General features: G+C 47.1%; 1 protein-coding gene across 2 annotated transcripts in view; it reads left to right on the plus strand.

The window, feature by feature from the left end:
- The window catches only part of REM2 (RRAD and GEM like GTPase 2), a 29,538-nt gene extending 19,137 nt beyond the window's left edge, over positions 1-10,401 (plus strand). For both annotated transcript variants that reach the window (XM_081968787.1, XM_081968786.1), the window contains exons 4-5: positions 7,270-7,477; positions 10,115-10,401. In XM_081968787.1, coding sequence (XP_081824913.1) covers positions 7,270-7,477; positions 10,115-10,389 — 483 coding nt within the window. In that variant the 3' untranslated portion in view covers positions 10,390-10,401. The remainder of the gene's footprint in view (positions 1-7,269; positions 7,478-10,114) is intronic.
- Positions 10,402-20,000: the final 9,599 nt, after the last annotated feature.

The raw sequence follows: 20,000 nt of genomic DNA on the forward strand, positions 1-20,000 counted from the left end.
GCCTTCTAAAGAGCAGTCAGCGTTGACCTCTAGGACTGACCAGTTGCAGTCCTTCTTCTTTCGCCCTCTATCGTTCCCAGCAGGAGGCTCTTCTCCAGGGAGTCCTTCTTCTTCTCATTAGGTGGCCAAAGTCTTTGAGTTTCCTCTTCAGGATCTGGCCTTCTAAAGAGCAGTCAGGGTTGATCTCTTCTACGACCGACCGGTTGGATGGCCTTGCCGTCCAAGGGACTCGCAGGAGTCTTCTCCAGCACCGAAGTTCAAAGGCCTCCATTCTTCGGTGCTCAGCCTTCCTCGTGGTCCAACCTTTGCAGCCATCCATTGCAACTGGGAAAACCATCGCCTTGACTGGACGCCATGTACGTTATTTGCGCAAGCGCACATGTACTCAGCAGAGGGAAATGATAACAAAGAAGTTTTCGGTAAATCTTCAAAAATAAGAATCCAACCAAGAAATAGCAGATTGAATATATATATATATATATATATATATATATATATATATATATATATATATATATATATATATATATATATATATATATATATATATATATATATATATATATATATATATATATATATATATATATATATATATATATATATATATATATATATATATATATATATATATATATATATATATATATATATATATATATATATATATATATATATATATATATATATATATATATATATATATATATATATATATATATATATATATATATATATATATATATATATATATGTTATATTTGTACTGATAAATAAATAAATAAAGGGAGACTAGTATAGATCTATTTCAAGCTAATTAGCTCTCATCAGCTAGCCATACCCTTACTGGAATTTGAACCCTGGATTTGAACCTGGGCTGTATATATCTTAGGCAGGAGTTTTAGCCACTAAGCCACGGGCTCTGTTCCCTATCAGTTGAGCCAGGGAAATAGGTATGTATTTGTGTTACAACCCCTGGTATGACTAAATATGGGAGGAAGGTCACTACTCCCTCTTTCTGTCCTTCGGCTTATCACAGAAGACCATGCAGGCAGAAAACCATATATATATATATTGGCACAAATACGCGGATGCTAAAATAATGCAAAAAAAAAAAATGACCCACAATACAGAAGCTGCTTTTTTTTTTTAAGTTTAAACGTTCCGTCGGAGACGTGACGGCATTTCACAAAATCCCCCTAAATACGGGAGGACGGCGGTAGGTGAGAGCATATGCAAATGAGGCATCTGCCAGGACATCAGGCATGCAAATCAGAGTACTACGGTGTTACGGAGAGATGCAAATCGAGATGCAAAGGCCGCCAAGGTTCGCTCCGGAATAGAACCGTAGCATTCTATCTTATGCAAACGCTGGCCAAAGAAAGAAAGAAAGAAATACGCGGTAGAAAGGCAGGGGCGCCTTAAGAGGCCGTTGAATGCTTGTTTTCTGCCTCGCCGGGCAAATGCGTTTGTCAAGGACGTCTTCGCAAGTGCGTTTTCATTCTTTCATTCCTGTGACCCGGTTTTTTCACGGGTGACTTTATTTGAATTTTATTTTTATTTTTTACCTCAGAAAAATGTTTATTTTGTGTTCACTTACCTATGACTTTAAGGCTACATTCCACATAATTCTTCTTCTTCTTTACATTTGTCATTCTTACACATTTATTATTTCACTTAATAGGTTATAAAATACAATTTTTTTGTACGTTATATTGCTTTATTTACCATCCCTTCCTCCCGTTGTAACACCACCTTATTTCCCCTTTCTTTTCCCCCTCCCTCCCTCCTTTGCTTCCTTCCTTCCTTCTCTCCTTCCCCTTCTTTCTTCCCTTATCTTTCTCCTACTCCTGCTCTTCCTCTTCCTACCCTCTCCTTCTCTTCCTCTCCCTTCCTTCCTCTCCTTCTCCTCCTTTCTTCCCTTACCTTTCTACTACTATACTCTTCCTCTTTCCCTTCCTAGCCTCTCCCCTTCTCTTCCTCTCCCTTCCTTCCTCCTCTCCTTCTCCTCCCTTCTTCCCTTTCCTTTCTCCTACTCCTGTTCTTCCTCTTTCCCTTCCTACGCTCTCTCCTTCTCTTCCTCTCCCTTCCTTCCTCCTCTCCTTCTCCTCCCTTCTTCCCTTTCCTTTCTCCTACTCCTGCTCTTCCTCTTCCCCTTCCTACCCTCTCCTTCTCTTCCTCTCCCTTCCTTCCTCCTCTCCTTCTCCTCCCTTCTTCCCTTACCTTTCTACTACTATACTCTTCTTCTTCCCCCTCCTACCCTCTCTCCTTCTCTTCCTCTCCCTTCCTTCCTCCTCTCCTTCTCCTCCCTTCTTCCCTTACCTTTCTACTACTATACTCTTCCTCTTTCCCTTCCTAGCCTCTCCCCTTCTCTTCCTCTCCCTTCCTTCCTCCTCTCCTTCTCCTCCCTTCTTCCCTTCCCTTTCTCCTACTCCTGCTCTTCCTCTTCCCCTTCCTACCCTCTCCTTCTCTTCCTCTCCCTTCCTTCCTCCTCTCCTTCTCCTCCCTTCTTCCCTTACCTTTCTACTACTATACTCTTCTTCTTCCCCCTCCTACGCTCTCTCCTTCTCTTCCTCTCCCTTCCTTCCTCCTCTCCTTCTCCTCCCTTCTTCCCTTACCTTTCTACTACTATACTCTTCCTCTTTCCCTTCCTAGCCTCTCCCCTTCTCTTCCTCTCCCTTCCTTCCTCCTCTCCTTCTCCTCCCTTCTTCCCTTCCCTTTCTCCTACTCCTGTTCTTCCTCTTTCCCTTCCTACGCTCTCTCCTTCTCTTCCTCTCCCTTCCTTCCTCCTCTCCTTCCTCCTCCCTTCTTCCCTTCCCTATCTCCTACTCCTGTTCTTCCTCTTTCCCCTCCTACCCTCTCTCCTTCTCTTCCTCTCCCTTCCTTCCTCCTCTCCTTCTCCTCCCTTCTTCCCTTACCTTTCTACTACTATACTCTTCCTCTTTCCCTTCCTAGCCTCTCCCCTTCTCTTCCTCTCCCTTCCTTCCTCCTCTCCTTCTCCTCCCTTCTTCCCTTCCCTTTCTCCTACTCCTGCTCTTCCTCTTCCCCTTCCTACCCTCTCCTTCTCTTCCTCTCCCTTCCTTCTCCTCCCTTCTCCCCTTACCTTTCTACTACTATACTCTTCTTCTTCCCCCTCCTACCCTCTCTCCTTCTCTTCCTCTCCCTTCCTTCCTCCTCTCCTTCTCCTCCCTTCTTCCCTTACCTTTCTACTACTATACTCTTCCTCTTTCCCTTCCTAGCCTCTCCCCTTCTCTTCCTCTCCCTTCCTTCCTCCTCTCCTTCTCCTCCCTTCTTCCCTTCCCTTTCTCCTACTCCTGTTCTTCCTCTTTCCCTTCCTACGCTCTCTCCTTCTCTTCCTCTCCCTTCCTCCTCTCCTTCCTCCTCCCTTCTTCCCTTCCCTATCTCCTACTCCTGTTCTTCCTCTTTCCCCTCCTACCCTCTCTCCTTCTCTTCCTCTCCCTTCCTTCCTCCTCTCCTTCTCCTCCCTTCTTCCCTTCCCTTTCTCCTACTCCTGTTCTTCCTCTTTCCCCTCCTACCCTCTCTCCTTCTCTTCCTCTCCCTTCCTTCCTCCTCTCCTTCTCCTCCCTTCTTCCCTTCCCTTTCTCCTACTCCTGCTCTTCCTCTTCCCCTTCCTACCCTCTCCTTCTCTTCCTCTCCCTTCCTTCCTTCTCTCCTTCTCCTCCCTTCTTCCCTTTCTCCTACTCCTGTTCTTCCTCTTTCCCTTCCTACGCTCTCTCCTTCTCTTCCTCTCCCTTCCTTCCTCCTCTCCTTCTCCTCCCTTCTTCCCTTCCCTTTCTCCTACTCCTGTTCTTCCTCTTTCCCTTCCTACGCTCTCTCCTTCTCTTCCTCTCCCTTCCTTCCTCCTCTCCTTCTCCTCCCTTCTTCCCTTTCCTTTCTCCTACTCCTGTTCTTCCTCTTTCCCCTCCTACCCTCTCCTTCTCTTCCTCTCCCTTCCTTCCTCCTCTCCTTCTCCTCCCTTCTTCCCTTCCCTTTCTCCTACTCCTGCTCTTTCTCTTCCCCTTCCTACCCTCTCTGATGTTTCATTTTTAAAGGGAAGGTGCTTTTTTTTTACCCTTCCAGGCAGCACATCGTAATAAAATCACAATAGCCCCCTTGTTTATCCGTCTGCATTTCGGTAGTGACAGACAAAATAGCGTCTAGCGGAGCTGGTAGCAGATTCAGACAGTGAGGATGTTGGGGAGGAACCTGGGCCAGTCCTGGAGTCTGGGGAAGGCTCTGATGAGGGCTCTGCGTCGGAGGTCACCTGACAGTTATCAGCTGCCTTCGAAGTCGGACATCAGTGGGGCAGAAGAACAGCTGGAGCCTGTTCTCAGTGTGCGCATGCGCAGAGCTGCCAGGAGAAGGGAATAGCTAAGGAACAAGGGTCGACTTGGGAGTAAGGCCACAGATGGACGGTGAATGGTCCTCTCCCGCAGGGAACAAAGAGGAGCGAACGGGGAAGGGAGTTTGCAGGAGACCATTAATTCAATTCATTGGGGTGAAGATCTGTTCCTGACTTCTCGCCGAGTAATTGCTGCTACAGCTTGGAGTTTTGAAGAGATCGGCCTGGCAGCTCTCCAAGCCCGATAAAGGTCTGTCATTGTGAAAACTCTTGAAAAACTGTTGGCCGGGACTTGGCTGGAGAGGAATTCCCTTTTAAACTAAATAAAAGGGGTTTTATCGGGACAAGGATTTTTTGTGTGTGTGTGTGCTTTGGGGAAGCTTAGGTCAGAACAATAGCTTTTAAAATATTTATCCATGCTTACGTGAGCCTGTAGCACCAGCGCGGATTATTTTTCCTCGTAGAAATATCATTTAACTTTCAGCTACTCAAAAAGATGCAATTTTTAGAAAAACTTCAAATCCAACCCTCTGCTCAAGCAGGAAACCCTGTACCATTTCAGAGAGAATTATTGTCCATTCTCTTCTTAAAGACTTCCAGTGTTGGGGCATTCACAACTTCCGGAGGCAACTTCTGTTCCCCTGATGAATTCTTCTCACCGTCAGGAAGTTTCTCCTCAGTTCTAAGTTGCTTCTCTCCTTGATTAGTTTCCACCCATTGCTTCTTGTCCTGCCCTCTGGTGCTTTGGAGAATAGTTTGACTCCCTCTTCTTTGTGGCAACCCCTGAGATATTGGAAGACTGCTATCATGTCAACATTAGTCCTTTTCAGCCACAGTTAAATTTGACGTGAGATGCGCCAAGATTGTATGTCTTTTGGAAATTCCACAATATTTTAGCCTGCTCTTCTTCAATTACTTTTTTCAACTCTTATATTCCCATCCATTTTTTCATTGCCGGCAGATGGGAATATTTACAGGTATCCTGGTGATTTATTTCGGCAACTGCATTGTTGTTTATATAGCCATCTTTTTGCCTGAGCCGAGTATATGATCTACCATTTCTTCTGCTTCTTTGCACAATCTGTCCTTAGAATCGTTGGATGTTTTTTTTCCCCCACCCAGATCTGGATTTCATCGCGTTTTTGTAATGCTCCAGTTGTAAGTCGTTATCAGGTTTTAGCTTTATCCACTTTTCCCTCAACACTTGTAGAAATTGACCGTGTAATGTTTTTCCTTATGTTCTCCTTCTCCTCTTCCTCCTCCTCCTCCTTCTGTTCTTCTTTCTTCTTCTTCTCCTCCTCCCCATCTCCTTCCCCTTCCTCTCCTCCTCCCCATTTTCCTTTCCCTTCCTCCTCCTCCATTTCTCCATCCTCTGCTCCTCCCCTTTCTCTTCTCCTTCCTTTTTCCTCCTCCTCCCCTTCTCCTTCTCCTCCCACTTCCTCTCCTCCTCCCACTTCCTCTCCTCCTCCCCTTCTCCTCCCCCCCTTCCCCTTCCTCTATCTCTTCTCCTTCCTTTTTCTTCCTCCTCTTCCTCCTCCCTTGCTCCTCCCGCTTCCTCCCCTCCTCCTCCTCCTGCACTTCCCCTTTCTCTTTCCCTTCCCCTTCCTTCTTCTTCCTCCCCCTCCTTTCTCCTCTCCTCCTCCTCCCCTTCTCCTTCCTCTCCTCCTCCCTTTTTTCTTTCCCTTTCCTCTTCCCCTTTGTTCTTCCCCCTCCCCCTCCTCCCTCTCTGTCTCATTTTTCTTCTCCTCCTCCTCTCCTCTGCAAATGCCACTTCCTTCCATCCCTTACCTTAGTTGGATAATGCTAATGAAAGGAAAACCTAACCGTTTTTCCAAGTCACAAAAGAGAATCACATGACCCCAGGACTCTGCAACAGTCATAAATACGAACCAGTTGCATCTGAATTTTGACCCCGTGCCCCATGGGGATGCTGGAACCGTCGTAAGTGTGAAAAACACCTCTAAGTCGCTTTTTCCAGGGCTTAAGATACAGAAGGATCTTGACAAACTTGAACATTGGGCACTATCTAATAAAATGAAATTCAATGGGGAAAAGAGTAAGGTTCTACATTTAGGCAACAAAAACGAAACGCACAGGTACAGTATAGGTGGTACCTTGCTCAACAGTAGTAACTGTGAAAGGGATCTTGGAGTCCTAGTGGACAACCATTTAAATAGGAGCCAGCCGTGTGCAGCAGCTTCCAAAAAAGCCAAAACAGTCCTAGGCTGCATCAACAGAGGGATAGAATCAAGATCACGTGAAGGGTTAATACCACTTTATAAGGCCTTGGTAAGGCCACACTTGGAATACGGCATTCAGGTTTGGTCACCACGATGTAGAAAAGATGTGGAGACTCTAGAAAGAGTGCAGAGAAGAGCAACAAAGAGGATTAGGGGACTGGAGACTAAAACATATGAAGAACGGTTGCAGGAACTGGGTATGTCTAGTTGAATGAAAAGAAGGACTAGGGGAGACATGATAGCAGTCTTCCAATATCTCAGGGGTTGCCCCAAAGAAGAGGGAGTCAAACTATTCTCCAAGGCACCTGAGGGTAGAACAGGAAGCAATGGGTGGAAACTAATCAAGGAGAGAAGCAACTTAGAACTGAGGAGGAATTTCCTGACAGTGAGAACAATCAATCAGTGGAACAGAAGTTGCCTCCAGAAGTTGTGAATGCCCCAACACTGGAAGTCTTTAAGAAGATGTTGGATAGCTATTTGTCTGAAACGGTAGAGGGTTTCCTGCCTAGGCAGGGGGTTGGACTAGATGACCTCCAAGGTCCCTTCCAACTCTACTTTTGTATTGTATTGTATTGTATCGTCACGTTGAACAGTCACTAAATGGACCGCTGTAAGTCAAGGGCTACTGATAGTCCACAGCTTCTGTACCTTTGATGTTTTCTTCCTCCACCAACCTTTCCTTGGCAGGGAGATGCCGGAGATTGGATGCAAGAATCTTGTCTCCAGACGGGCGATGCCTTCTTGGTGGTTTTCTCGGTGACTGATCGCCGGAGCTTCACCAGGGTCCCCCCAACTCTCTTGCGCCTGCGGGCTGTGAGTCCTCGGACTGATCCCCCCATTATCCTGGTGGGCAACAAGAGTGACCTAGCCCGTTCCCGGGAAGTGTCTCGAGAAGGTGAGTTCCCCGACGTTTGCGGGGGAAGGCGGGGAGAAGGTGGTGGCCGTGAGACCTTGGCACCCCTGTGCCCGTTCAGTTGGCAACTCTAGAGAAAGTTTGGTCTCGATGAAGATAGGCAGGAACTGTATATTTATGTATACCATGTTGCTAATCACTTAAGAACTGTTGCAAGCAGTGACGTGCGGTGAGGTTTATGGCTGGTGAGGCACTGACCCAGTGGTGGGTTTCAAATTTTTTTAGACTTGTGGACTTCAACTCCCAGAATTCCACAGCCAGGCATGCTCAGTTCTGATTTAAAGCGACAGCATTTGTTTTTCTCCTTTGCGAAAGAAGATTCCTTCTTTCTTTTTCTTTTTCTTCTCCCTTCCCCTCCTACCTCCCTCTCTCCCTCTCTCCCTCCTTTCTCAAACACACACACACACACACACACACACAGAAGTTGGATGGCACTACACACACTTTCCCCCAGCCTCGGAAGGATCCAGCCCAGCATCACTGATTACAGGTTTGAAAAGGCAACGTGGCTCTGCCTGCAATCAAACTACACTTTGAAGTTTGAAGTTTGAATTCCTCCCCCTCCCTCCGACCCACACGTACCTTTTCCAGCTGTTTCAGAGAGGATTTCAACTCTGCTCTTGCCTCGGGTCCTCTGAAGAAGCCCCGCCCAAACAAGCGCCCTCTACTATGAGGCAGGAGAACTGCGTGCCTCACCTACGTCGGGAATTTTTAGGCTTTTAACCCTTGCTTAACTCTGCTCGAGGGATCATAAAACGCCTAAAGTCAGACTAGATGAGGCACGCAGTTCTCCTGCCTCATAGTAGAGGGCGCTTTTTGAGAGGCTTTTTTAAACACTCCATTTGCAAAACCTTTTGGCATCTTTGCGAGAAGCCCTTGCAGCCCAAAACGGGGCTCTGGACAGACACACCCCCTCCGAAGCTCCGTTTTGTGCTGCAGAGTGCTGGATCAGGACTGCCCACACCAAAATGGAGCTTTGGAGGTACGCGCTCACTTCCTCCAGAGCTCCGTTTCAGGCTGAGAAGTGCCGGGTGAGGCCAAAACAGAGCTCCGGAAGGCTTGAGAGGCTGGAGAGGAGACAGATAGCTAGATCTTTGCACAGTAAGTGACCCAACATAGCAGGTTAGGAGGGGGAAGCAATTGTGGGGAGGATGAGGTATTTAACTGGGCCAGGAAGGCCTTGGGTGATCTTAAGCCAGTGACCTTTTCCATTGCTAGGTCCCCCTGGCCTTCCCCACTCTGAAATACTTCATGCGCATTTAACAAACCACACATTCAATTAGTGAATCCGTGAGCAAAAAGAGGGAGCGATCACGTTCAAAGTACGAGATTCACTCCCCATGAATCCTTGGGTTATGAATGTAATAGTCAGGCTCCATAACATTCGAGGTATACCCGTATAGCTTTTTTCCTTTGTTCATCATCATTTACAATACAATAGCAGAGTGGGAAGGGACCTTGGAGGTCTTCTAGTCCAACCCCCTGCCTAGGCAGGAAACCCTATACCGTTTCAGACAAATGGCTATCCAACATCTTCTTAAAGACTTCCAGTGTTGGGGCATTCACAACTTCTGGAGGCAAGCTGTTCCACTGATTAATTGTTCTAACTTTCAGGAAGTTTCTCCTCAGTTCTAAGTTGCTTCTCTCCTTGATTAGTTTCCATCTGTTGCTACTTGTTCTACACTCTGGTGCCTTGGAGAATAGTTTGGCTCCCTCTTCTTTGTGGCAACCCCTGAGATATTGGAAGACTGCTATCATGTCTCCCCTAGTCCTTCTTTTCATTAAACTAGACATCCCCAGTTCCTGCAACCGTTCTTCCTATGTTTTACCCTTCAGTCCCCTAATCCTCTTGGTTGCTCTTCTCTGCCATCTTTCTAGAGCAACGATGGCGAACCTTTTTTGGCTCGCGTGCCACAAGTGGGGGGAGTGCAGGGGGGGTCGTGGGCTGGCGTGCTGCACCCATAATACAATGCGTGATCCCCCCAGTGCACATGCGCGCACTACAGGCGCTCCCCCCATTTTTACATGCTTTTTTCGCCCTCCCCAGGCTCCAGAGGCTTTGTAGTTACTTCTGGTTTGCTCGGAGGGTCGTTTTGAGCACTCCAAAGGCTTCAGGGGGGGGCGGAGGAGGCTCTTTTCGCCCTCCCCAGGCTCCTATAAAGGCTCTGGAGCCTGGGGAGGGTGAAAAATGGCTTTAAAAAAGTGTGAACTCAGCTGACCAGTGCGCACATGCGCGCTGGCCATCTAACAGGGCAGCGCCTCGCGTTCCCTGACAAATGGCTCCGCGTGCCACCTGTGGCACGTGTGCCATAGGTTCACCATCACTGTTCTAGAATCTCCACATCTTTTCTACATCGTGGCGACCATTTCATCTTTGTAACCTTATCGCACCTCTTTTCCATAGCCCATCTTACACACCTCCCAGCGTTGTTGTAAGATGGCCGATAGTGATAAATCCAACAACTATTTAAACCTGATGGTTGGTGTTGTTGTTTTTTAAGAAACCATGGGCAGAATTTTGGCTTCTTCATGATCTTGGGGGCGGGATGGGTCAAAAAAACCCTAACACCATCCCAGATGGCTTAACTGCTCTCCTTCCTTCTTGTCTCTCCACCCTAGAAGGTCGAAGCCTGGCGGTGATGATGAACTGCAAACACATCGAGACCTCGGCGGCCTTGCACCACAACACCGAGGAGCTCTTTGAAGGCGTCGTGCGCCAGATACGCCTCCGCCGCTGTCGACGAGAGGGCGATTCCTTGAGGAAAGAAGGTGCCATCGGCCGTCGCGAAAGCCTCACCAAAAAAGCCAAGCGATTCCTCTCCAACTTGGTGCCCCGCAACGGACGTTTCTTCAAGCAGAGGTCAAAATCCTGCAATGACCTTTCAGTGCTATGAAGCCGTCGCCGTTGTCTCTCTGAGGAAAGACACAAATGCACCTTTGCTTCGCGCATCCCCCGGAGCGGTGTCCGCCACCATGCCGGACATGTCCGTCATCGAGCGTGGGGCAGGATACTCCATGGAGGCTCAACCTCTCTGATCTGCTTTGATGCCTAACTTATCAAGCTTCTACTTTTCTGCACAGTGCTGAATTTGGAGGAGGACTTTTGGAGGGATTTTGAAGAGCGCTTTTGGAGGAATCTTGAGGCCGATGTTTTGAGGAGGACTTTTTGAGGAAGGTTTTGAGGCATTTTGAGGAGGACTTTTGAGGAGAGCGGTGCGAAGATCCAGGTTTAGAAGAACGTTTAAGATTCTGACAGAGGATTTGAAATTGAGCCGTGAGAGAAGAAACTTACCACTGTAAATCTTTCTCCTCACGTCAGGAAAAAACCATCGCACCTTTGTGATGATACAAGATCTCCTGCTTTGGGGTTGGACTAGGAGACCTCCATGGTCCCTTCCAGCCCTATGATTCTATGAGAGGATACTTAGTGGTGGGGCGGTAGGGCGACAAAGGCAGAACCCACCCCAAATGTTCAACTTTTGGCTTTTCAATCTGTTGTAAAGGTGCCGCACGGGGCTAAATCGCTTGCTTTTAGAGACTCAGGACTTTTTCTTGATCTGCCTTCCTTCTCCTCCGTCGTCATTCGGAAACCTGCCTTTCTTCTCCTCCGTTGTCATTCAGAAACCTGCCTTCCTTTTAAAGGATTTTTAAAAAAAATTTCTCAAGGCTCCAGCTAGGGGGAAAAAAAAACCCTGCCCACCGTCTGTGCGCACAAACAAACATGATATGTGCAGAATAATTTTCGACGTTTAGCTCTTGTCCCATCACGGGGTTCAGAGAGCTGTTTTTGTGGTGCCTCTTTGCAGCCGCGCAAAATTCTGGGTTTCACACAATCGCCAACCTCACTTCGACGAGGCCTTGCTCAAAGCCATGGATTTTCCCCCTTCGGGTCCGTCCCCTTCAGACGGTCCACGTCAGTGTAAACTTTTCACCCTTCGTTTTTGTGGGCGGGAACGGTTTCACCCTCAGCCGCTTGCCGTGTAGAGAACAATCCTCCTTTTTCAGCTCTGAATTTCACATCGCTCGAGAGCTTTCGACGGACAACGTCCGCAAGCCAGGATTCCGAGTAGATCATGGCTGCTTCGGCAACATCTCTTTCCATTTGATCCTTCCTGCTTTTTTGTTTTCATTTAACGACTTCGGCAGACCAAGGTTGCCCTTTTCTCAGCTTGGCTGTTTGCAGTAAAGGGGCTTTTAAAGCAGCTCGTCCTTTTAAAGAACCTCACAAATCATTTGAGTCCTTCTCGTTCAGATCGTTATTTTGAAGGGCAAAAAAAAAATCCTTTATCAATCCCGCTGTGTATTCTAGATTTCTCCTTTCAAACGGTTGAGCAGAACGCAGAGAGACGTTTTCCTTTCAGGCATAACCTTGGATGCTTTCGATGATGATGATAAGGATTGTGATTTAATTATGGATAGTGTCGGACGTGTCAAAGAACCGGATATACGGGAGCAGTTCTTAAAGAGAACTTTTCATTCCGCGGAGAACGTTGTTTCCCGATCCTGAAAAGATTGAGATGTTAAGGACGGAGCCAGAATGGGTCCAGAAAAAAAATGGAGAGAGAATGTTTGACCACAGCTGATGGTGTGCCCTTATTTTCAATTAAAGCCATTTTCTACTACATTGTGCCATTCTTGAAATAAAATAGAATGAATGAGCTGGAAGGGACCTTGGAGGTCTTCTAGCCCGGCTGCCTGCTCAAGCAGCAGAACGTAAACCCGTGATGGCGAACCTATGGCACACGTGAAGCCATTTGTCAGGGCACGCAAGGCGTTGCCCCGTCAGCTGGCCAGTGAGCATGCGTGCGGTGGCCAGGTGACTTTGGCCTTCTTTTGAGGCTGTTTTCCGCCCTCCGGAGGCTTTCCTGAAGCCTCCAAAGCGCGAAAAACCGGCCCTAAGAGCAAACCGAAAGTTCGGGAACAGACTTCCGGCTTGCTTGTAGGACTTTTTTCGCCCTCCGGAGCCTTCAAGGAAGCCTCCTGAAGCCCCTGAAGTCTCCGGAGGGCGAAAAACGCCCCTACAGATGAACCAAAAGTCACCATTCCTGAACTTCCTAGTTCCTTGTAGGTCCATTTTTCGCCCTCCAGAGGCTTCAGGGGCCTTCACGGGCTGTTTTTTGCTCAATTTTACCCCCCAGGTCCCAGGAGCACTCTTTAAGCTTCCTAAAGGCTATCTATGCCCTTTTTTTAACGAAAATATGCCGTTTTTTGCTCGTTTTTTCTTTCCCCAACCTCCAGGAGCACTCTGCAAGCCCCTTAAAGGCTACTCATGCCTTTTTGGGGGTGGAAAACAGGCCCATTTTCGCAAAAAAAGGGGCCATTTTGGGGAGGTTTGCAGAGTGCAAAAACTTTTTTTTCCCCCTCTTCAAAACCTTGCTACGTCTCATACTCCGAAAAATACGGGTAATTATTATAATTTATATCATTAAGTATAATTATAATAATTATGTAATAATTAATTATAATTGATTAAATACATTATTAATCAATAACAATGATTATCGACCATTATGAATAAAAGTTCTGTGAGTCTTTCCATTAACCCAGTCATTCCAAGACCCTACTGAATAACAGAATATGCGTTGGAAGGGACCTTGGAGGTCTTCTAGTCCAACCCCCTGCTCAAGCAGGAAACTCTTTACATGCCATTTCAGACAAATGGTTATCCAACATCTTCTTTAAAACTTCCAGTGTTGGGACATTCACAACTTCTGGAAGCAAGTCATTCCACTGGTTAATTGTCCTCCCTGTTCGGAAGTTTCTCCTTAATTCCAGGTCGCTTCTCTCCTTGATTAGTTTCCATCTATTGTTCCTTGTTCTACCCTCAGGTGCTTTGGAGAATAGTTTGATTCCCTCTCCTTTGGGGTAGCCCCTCAAATATTAGAAGATGCTATCATGTCACTCCTAGTCCTTCTTTTTTTTAATTCATTAATGAAGACCTTCCAGATCCAGTATTATCTAATGTTCCAATATTTGAGGGGCTGCCCCAGAGAGGAGGAGGGGGGGTCAAGCCATTTTCTGAAGCACCCGAAGGCCAGACAAACGAATAACGGATGGAAACTGACCCAGGAGAGATTCAACCTGGAAATAAGGAGAAGTTTCTTGACGGTGAGAGCAATCAACCGAAGGAACAGAAGTTGCCTTCAGAAGTTGTGGGAGCTTCATCACTGGAGGCTTTCAAGAAGAGACTGGACTGCCATCTGTTAGAAATGGAGTAGATTTAGATTTAGATTTATTAGATTTGTTAGCCGCTCCCTCTCCACGAAGGGACTCAGGGCGGCGTACAATAAATAAAAAAGCACATATTATACAATTAAACATTACACGGAGGAGGTATAAAAATCACACAACAATCGTTACAGTACATAGAAATAGTAATAATAAAATTAAGAATTAAAATACCCCAATATAAAATTACAAGTTTAAAAGATTGCCAGGAGGATTAAAATGGAACTATGGTTGAGCCAGGCCAGCTAGTTGAAAAAGGTGGGTCTTGAGTTTTGAACGGAAGGAGCGGAGGTTGGTAGTAATCCTAATGTCGAGGGGGAGGTCATTCCAGAGGGCTGGGCCCATCACAGAGAAGGCCCTGCTCCTGGGCGCCGCCCTTTGGCACTGCTTAGTGGATGGCACCCGGAGAAGTCCCTCTCTGTGAGAGCGAATTGGTCGTAGGGATGTATGGGGCAGGATGCGATCCCGCAGGTAGCTAGGTCCTGTGCCATGACCCTGAGTAGGGTCAACTGCTTGGGCGGGGGGTTGGACTAGATGACCTACGAGCTCCCTTCCAACTCTCTTACTTTGTATCCCTTCCAACTCTGAAATTCTAGTATTAATAGAGGCCCGAGCCAAATTCTCTTTGACAATCAGCATGGCAGGGGTGCGTAGCTATCTTGATATCATTGGGACTCCATATTATAATCGGAATAACAGACCTCAAAAGCAGGAATACGGTCTCTCAACTCAGAGGCTCTCTGTCTTTAATCCCTTCTTTTCTAACCACTAATCCTAACGCTGTCTCTGCTTTTAATGTCTGCCCTCCTCATCTCATTATCCTTGAACATTGTGTCAGTTGATCCTTGCTATCGTCTGCTTTGTGAGCAAGTCTTTGCAGCGGGAGGATGGGAGGGAGAATGCTTTAAATAAACTTCTACAGGCTCGTGAGAGAAAAGAGAGGAGAAGAAGAAGAGGACAGAGTCTGCCGCTCCGCTGTAGGAGGAAGCGTGGGAGGCAACTCAAATAGACTTCAAGTAGTCCTCGGCTCACAAGAGTTCATTTAGCGGCCGTGCATTGTTACAACGGCCCTCGAAGAAGTGACTTAGGACTCTCTCTCACAGTTACGACCCTGCAGCATCCCCATGATATACATAGTCAAAATTAGGATGCTTGGCTTGGCTACCGGTTCGTGATTGTGACGGTTACGGTGTCTCGGGGAGTGGGGGGCTGTGATCCTCTTTTGTGACCTTCCGACGAGCTTCCCGAAGGATTCATTTCAATGACATGGGACTAACTGAAGCGCTGCCATCCATTGTTAAGGATTCCCTTAACAATGACGGCGCGAAAAAGTCGTAAAAACGGGGCGAAAATTCACGCTTAACGGAAGTCTCGTCGAACGTCAGAAAGGTTGGGCTCGATTGTGGCCGTACGGCGAGGTCCACCTGTTACAAGAATCGCGAGGGTAAGATGTATGGTTCAGGAGCTCGGCGAACACCGGTAGAGGCGCATTCTGTGGCCGAGATCATGGTAGAAGATCAGGGGTGTCAAACTCAATTTCATTGAGGGCCACATCACACTTGTGTTTGACCTCGGAGGGGCCGGTGTGGTCACGGTGGGCATGGCCAGCTCTACATCACTCGTATTGGGGGCACCTGTGGTGACCAAGTGCTATGGCAGGACTTCCCTCAGCCCCTCCCTCCCTCTCATTATAATCTCCCTTCCTTCCCTCCCTCCCTCTTCATTTTCCTTTCTTCTTCCTTCCCCTCCTTCCTTCTTTTTCCTTCCCTGCTCTCTTCCTCTCTTCCCTTCTTTATCTTTGTCCTTCCTCTTTCCCTATCTCTTTCCCTGTCCCTTCTTGGATGCTCAGGTGCAAATTTCTCCCTTTGTTTTGTTTTGCTTTGAGTGTGTTTCACTAGCCCTCTGCCAGCAAAAACAGAGGGGACGATCCGGGGGAATCGTGCATGGTGTTTTCGCTGGCAGAGGCACCGCGGGCCACCCCTTCGCTGTTTCCAGGCCAGATGTAAGCACCCTGCAGCCCAGATCCAGCCTTGAGTTTGTCACCCCTGTAGTGGATGAAGGGCAGAGGAGCCGAGAGGTGGGTTCGCACCGGTTCGGACGAACTGGTTGTGAAAATTGGGACTGGTTCGCTGAACCGGTAGGGACAGCAGGCTGGCCACACCCCCGAACCGGTTCCCTGGTCGCCACTGCCATCGCCGGCTTGTTTTTTAGTCATTTTTTCATGTTCTGCGCATGCACAGAACAATTGACATTCAACTTTGCGCACGCAAAGCGAACCGCCAGCAACGTTGGCAGCCACCCACCCCTGGTGACAAGGCAGAGGCGTGAAACTCGATTTCATGGAGGCTGCATCAGGGTTGGGTTTGACCTCAGGGGGGAGCGGGTCCAGGTGGGCGTGTCCACTCAAAGTCACTTGTGTCGGAGGCACCCGTGGTGGCCCGTGTGGGGCTGGGGCGAAGGATGCACTTTTGCTAGTAGTTTGTTTTGCCAGCACTCTTGTCAGCAAAAACGGAGCTGGGGTGGCCTGCACGGTTTCTTCGGGTTTAATTTTCAGCTGCGATGGCCTCCTGCACCCCTCCGCCGGAGAAAAGGGCCACTGTGCATGGGCCTCCTGAGCTACGTTTTTGCTGGCAAAGACACCGCGGGTCGGTCCTTAGCTGTTTCTAGGGCAGCTCCACAGGCCAGATCTAAGCATCCCCGCCGGCCCAATCCACTCCGCAGGCCTTGAGTTTAACACCCCTGTGGCAGTGTTAGGTTCCAGATCCCGTCGCAACCGGTAGGCTGCGACGGGGCCAGGTGACCACCACGGACATGTGTGCTGCGCACGTATGCGCACCCACCACCCTATGATGCTCCAGCTGCTCGGCGGAGCATCGCGCAGCTGCTGTACACTGCGCCAATGTGCGCCAATGGCCCGGTTGTCTCAAATACACGTAAGAAATGAGGGTGGGTGGGTGGACCATCCAAATCACCATTTCGGAACAGTGGCTGCTGTACCTGGGCGTACCACCCGAAACCCACCACTGCCCTGTGGTAAGGGAAGGAAAACACTGTGGGGAGGTAAGAAGCAGCAACGCCGGGAGGGTTAGAAGTGTGGGAAGGAATTGATGTTCTTTGTTGCAGGTGCTGCTCACGGGGAACAGGGCGTGGGAGAACGATGACAGCTTCGCCCGTCATCCCATCTCTGCTGCTAATCTGGGGAGACACGGCGTGCATCTTAAAAAGGTTCCTTCTTGATTGCCTGGGTCGTCACCTTCTCATCTCTCTCGAGTTTGCCCCCACAACCTCTTGGGCACCAGGGACCAGTTCCCTGGAGAGAGATTTTTTCCGCGGACCGGAGGGGACATGGTTTAGTGTGCAGCCTGTATCCCGAGGATGGGGCTTCACTCGTTTGCGCGGCCTGGTTTCTGGCATGCCGCAGCCTGGTGCCTGTCCAGCGACAAGCGGTTTTGAGGACTCCTGATGTAGATCTTTGGTCCTTGAGGGCTGCAAATATCTTGATGACCACTAGATGGTGGGGGAGATCTTTCAGACTTCTTGGGGCTTTCCAAGCATCGTCTAGCTCAGGGGTCTCCAACTTTTTGGGCCGCGGGGACCACTAAATTCATAATTTTAAATCCCGCGGACCAGTAATATAATTGGCCTAATGACTGGTTGGGTGGGCGTGGTTAGGTGGTCATGTGACTGGGTGGGTGTGGCCAACTCAATGTCACTCACATTGAGGGACACCTTGCCAGAGTTTACTCACCACCACCCCACCTGCCCGCCCGGGCTCCTTAAGGCCCCAATAGGTAGCAGTTGTTGGAGCTAAGCAGACACCACGAGAAAGAATTGACAAAACAACTGGCTCAGTTTAAATTGGATCTAGCCAAGAAGGGGGCTCAGCAGAAGCACCTCACTGAGGACTACGAGCATGGGCTTTCCAAGCAGAGGGAAGACCTGGAGGAGTGCAAGGCCAGGTACTAGCTCCTGGAAGCTCAGTGGGCGGAGGTGGTCAGCCAGTTCCAGGCCATGATGCAGTCCCACTGGAACGAAGCCCTCCGGCTCTTTGCCACCAGGGGCGCTTCCCTCCAGACTTCGCCCAAAGCCCCCCACCAGGAGGCCGAAGCAGACCGCAAGTTGGAATTTCTGCCCCCCCACAAAACCCTATTTCACCAATCTATTTCAAGCTATTTAACTCTCATCAGCTAGCCATACCCTTTACTGGGAATTGAACCTGGGCATTCCCAGTAAGGGTATGGCTAGCTGATGAGAGCTAAATAGCTTGAAATAGATCTATACTAGTCTCCCTTTATTTATTTATCAGCATAAATACAACACAAATATAAAAAGGCAACATTAAAAATAAAAATATGGTTTTCTGCCTGGATGGTCCTCTGTAATGAGCCGAAGGACAGAAAGGGGGAGTAGTGAGCTCCCTCCCATATTTGGGCATACCAGGGGTTGTGACCCAATACATACCTATTTCCCTGGCTTAGCTGATAAAGGAGGAGAGCATGTGTCTTAGTGACTAATACATCTGCCTGATATGTAATACAGCCCAGGTTCAAATCCCAGTAAGGGTATGGCTAGCTGATGAGAGCTAAATAGCTTGAAATAGATCTATACTAGTGTCCCTTTATTTATTTATCAGCACAAGTGCAACACAAACGTAACAAGGCAACAAAATGGCTTTCTGCCTGGATGGCTCCTAGGGTGAGCCGATAGGCAGAAACAGGAAGCAGTATGCTCCCTCCCATATTTGGGCATATCAGGGGTTGTGACACAATGCATATAGATAGATAGATAGATAGATAGATAGATAGATAGATAGATAGATAGATAGATAGATAGATAGATAGATAGATAGATAGATAGATAGATAGATGATAGATAGATAGATAGATAGATAGATAGATAGATAGAGATAGATAGATAGATGATAGATAGATAGATAGATAGATAGATAGATAGATAGATAGATAGATAGATAGATAGAGATAGATAGATAGATAGATAGATAGATAGATAGATAGATAGATAGATATAGATATAGATATATATAGATAGATAGATAGATAGATAGATAGATAGATAGATATAGATATATAGATATATAGATATATAGATAGATATATAGATAGATAGATAGATAGATAGATGATAGATAGATAGATAGATAGATAGATAGATAGATAGATAGATAGATAGATATAGATATATAGATATAGATATATATAGATATATATATATAGATATAGATATAGATATAGATATATATCAACTGATAAGGAAGAGAACCCGTGGCTCAGTGGTTAAGACTCCTGCCTAAGATATATACAGCCCGGGTTCTAATCCCAGTAAGTGACTAATACATCTGCCTGATATGTAATACAGCCCAGGTTCAAATCCCAGTAAGGTTCAAATCCCAGCTAGCTGATGAGAGCTAATTATGCTCGAAATAGATCTATCCTAGTCTCCCTTTATTTATTTATCAGTACAATTACAACATATATGTGTGTGTGTGTGTGTGTGTGATCAATAATCATTATTGATAATTAATAAAATATTTAATAATTACAAGTAATTATTATAATTATTATAAGCATACCTAATGATATAATTATACTTAATTACAATAATTAATCACTGTCCATTCTTTCTTTCCAACTCAGAAGCTTGTCTAAATAATAAAAAGGACCTTATGGTATAGGGAAATAGTTTTAGTGGCAGGAGATTACAAGGAGTATTGCTAACAGAGTCCTCCTCAAATATATTGGCCTGCAGCTCATCAAGACTGTTCCTTTTTATTAGCATTTCTTAGCTGGAAAAGATGCTGCCAAATATCCAACCCATCGTTAGGATGAAGGCATCCCTGATCGCTTGGAAGAGATGTCAGTCTGTCTTTTTGATTCTCTCTAAATTTAGCGTGTCGCACCAAGCATCGGGGAGATAGAAAGGCAAGGGAAAAGATTTATCGAATCAGCAAGAGCCGACACCCGCTGGGGAAAAATGGTTAGCTTCCAAGTCTATTCTAAGTTTTCCGCCTCCAGGCATAGGAACCTCAAACTCAAGACCTGTTCTGACCGAAGCTTCCCGAGAGCATGAAGCAAACTCCTCGTCCCGGCAAAAAAAAAAACCTTTTATTGATTGACAGTGAATTCTGCTCCTTCACACCCAGCGAAGTCTTTCCAGGGAGGATTTACGGTCACAGACCTTATCTGGCGTAGAGAGCGGCCAGGCTGGTGCAAAACTTGGCAAGGAGTCTCGGAGAGTCACAAACCAATGAAGCGAACTA

The sequence above is a fragment of the Natrix helvetica genome, assembly GCF_964273705.1.
Source record: "Natrix helvetica genome assembly, chromosome: W".
In the NCBI taxonomy this organism is placed as follows: Eukaryota; Metazoa; Chordata; class Lepidosauria; order Squamata; family Natricidae; genus Natrix; species Natrix helvetica.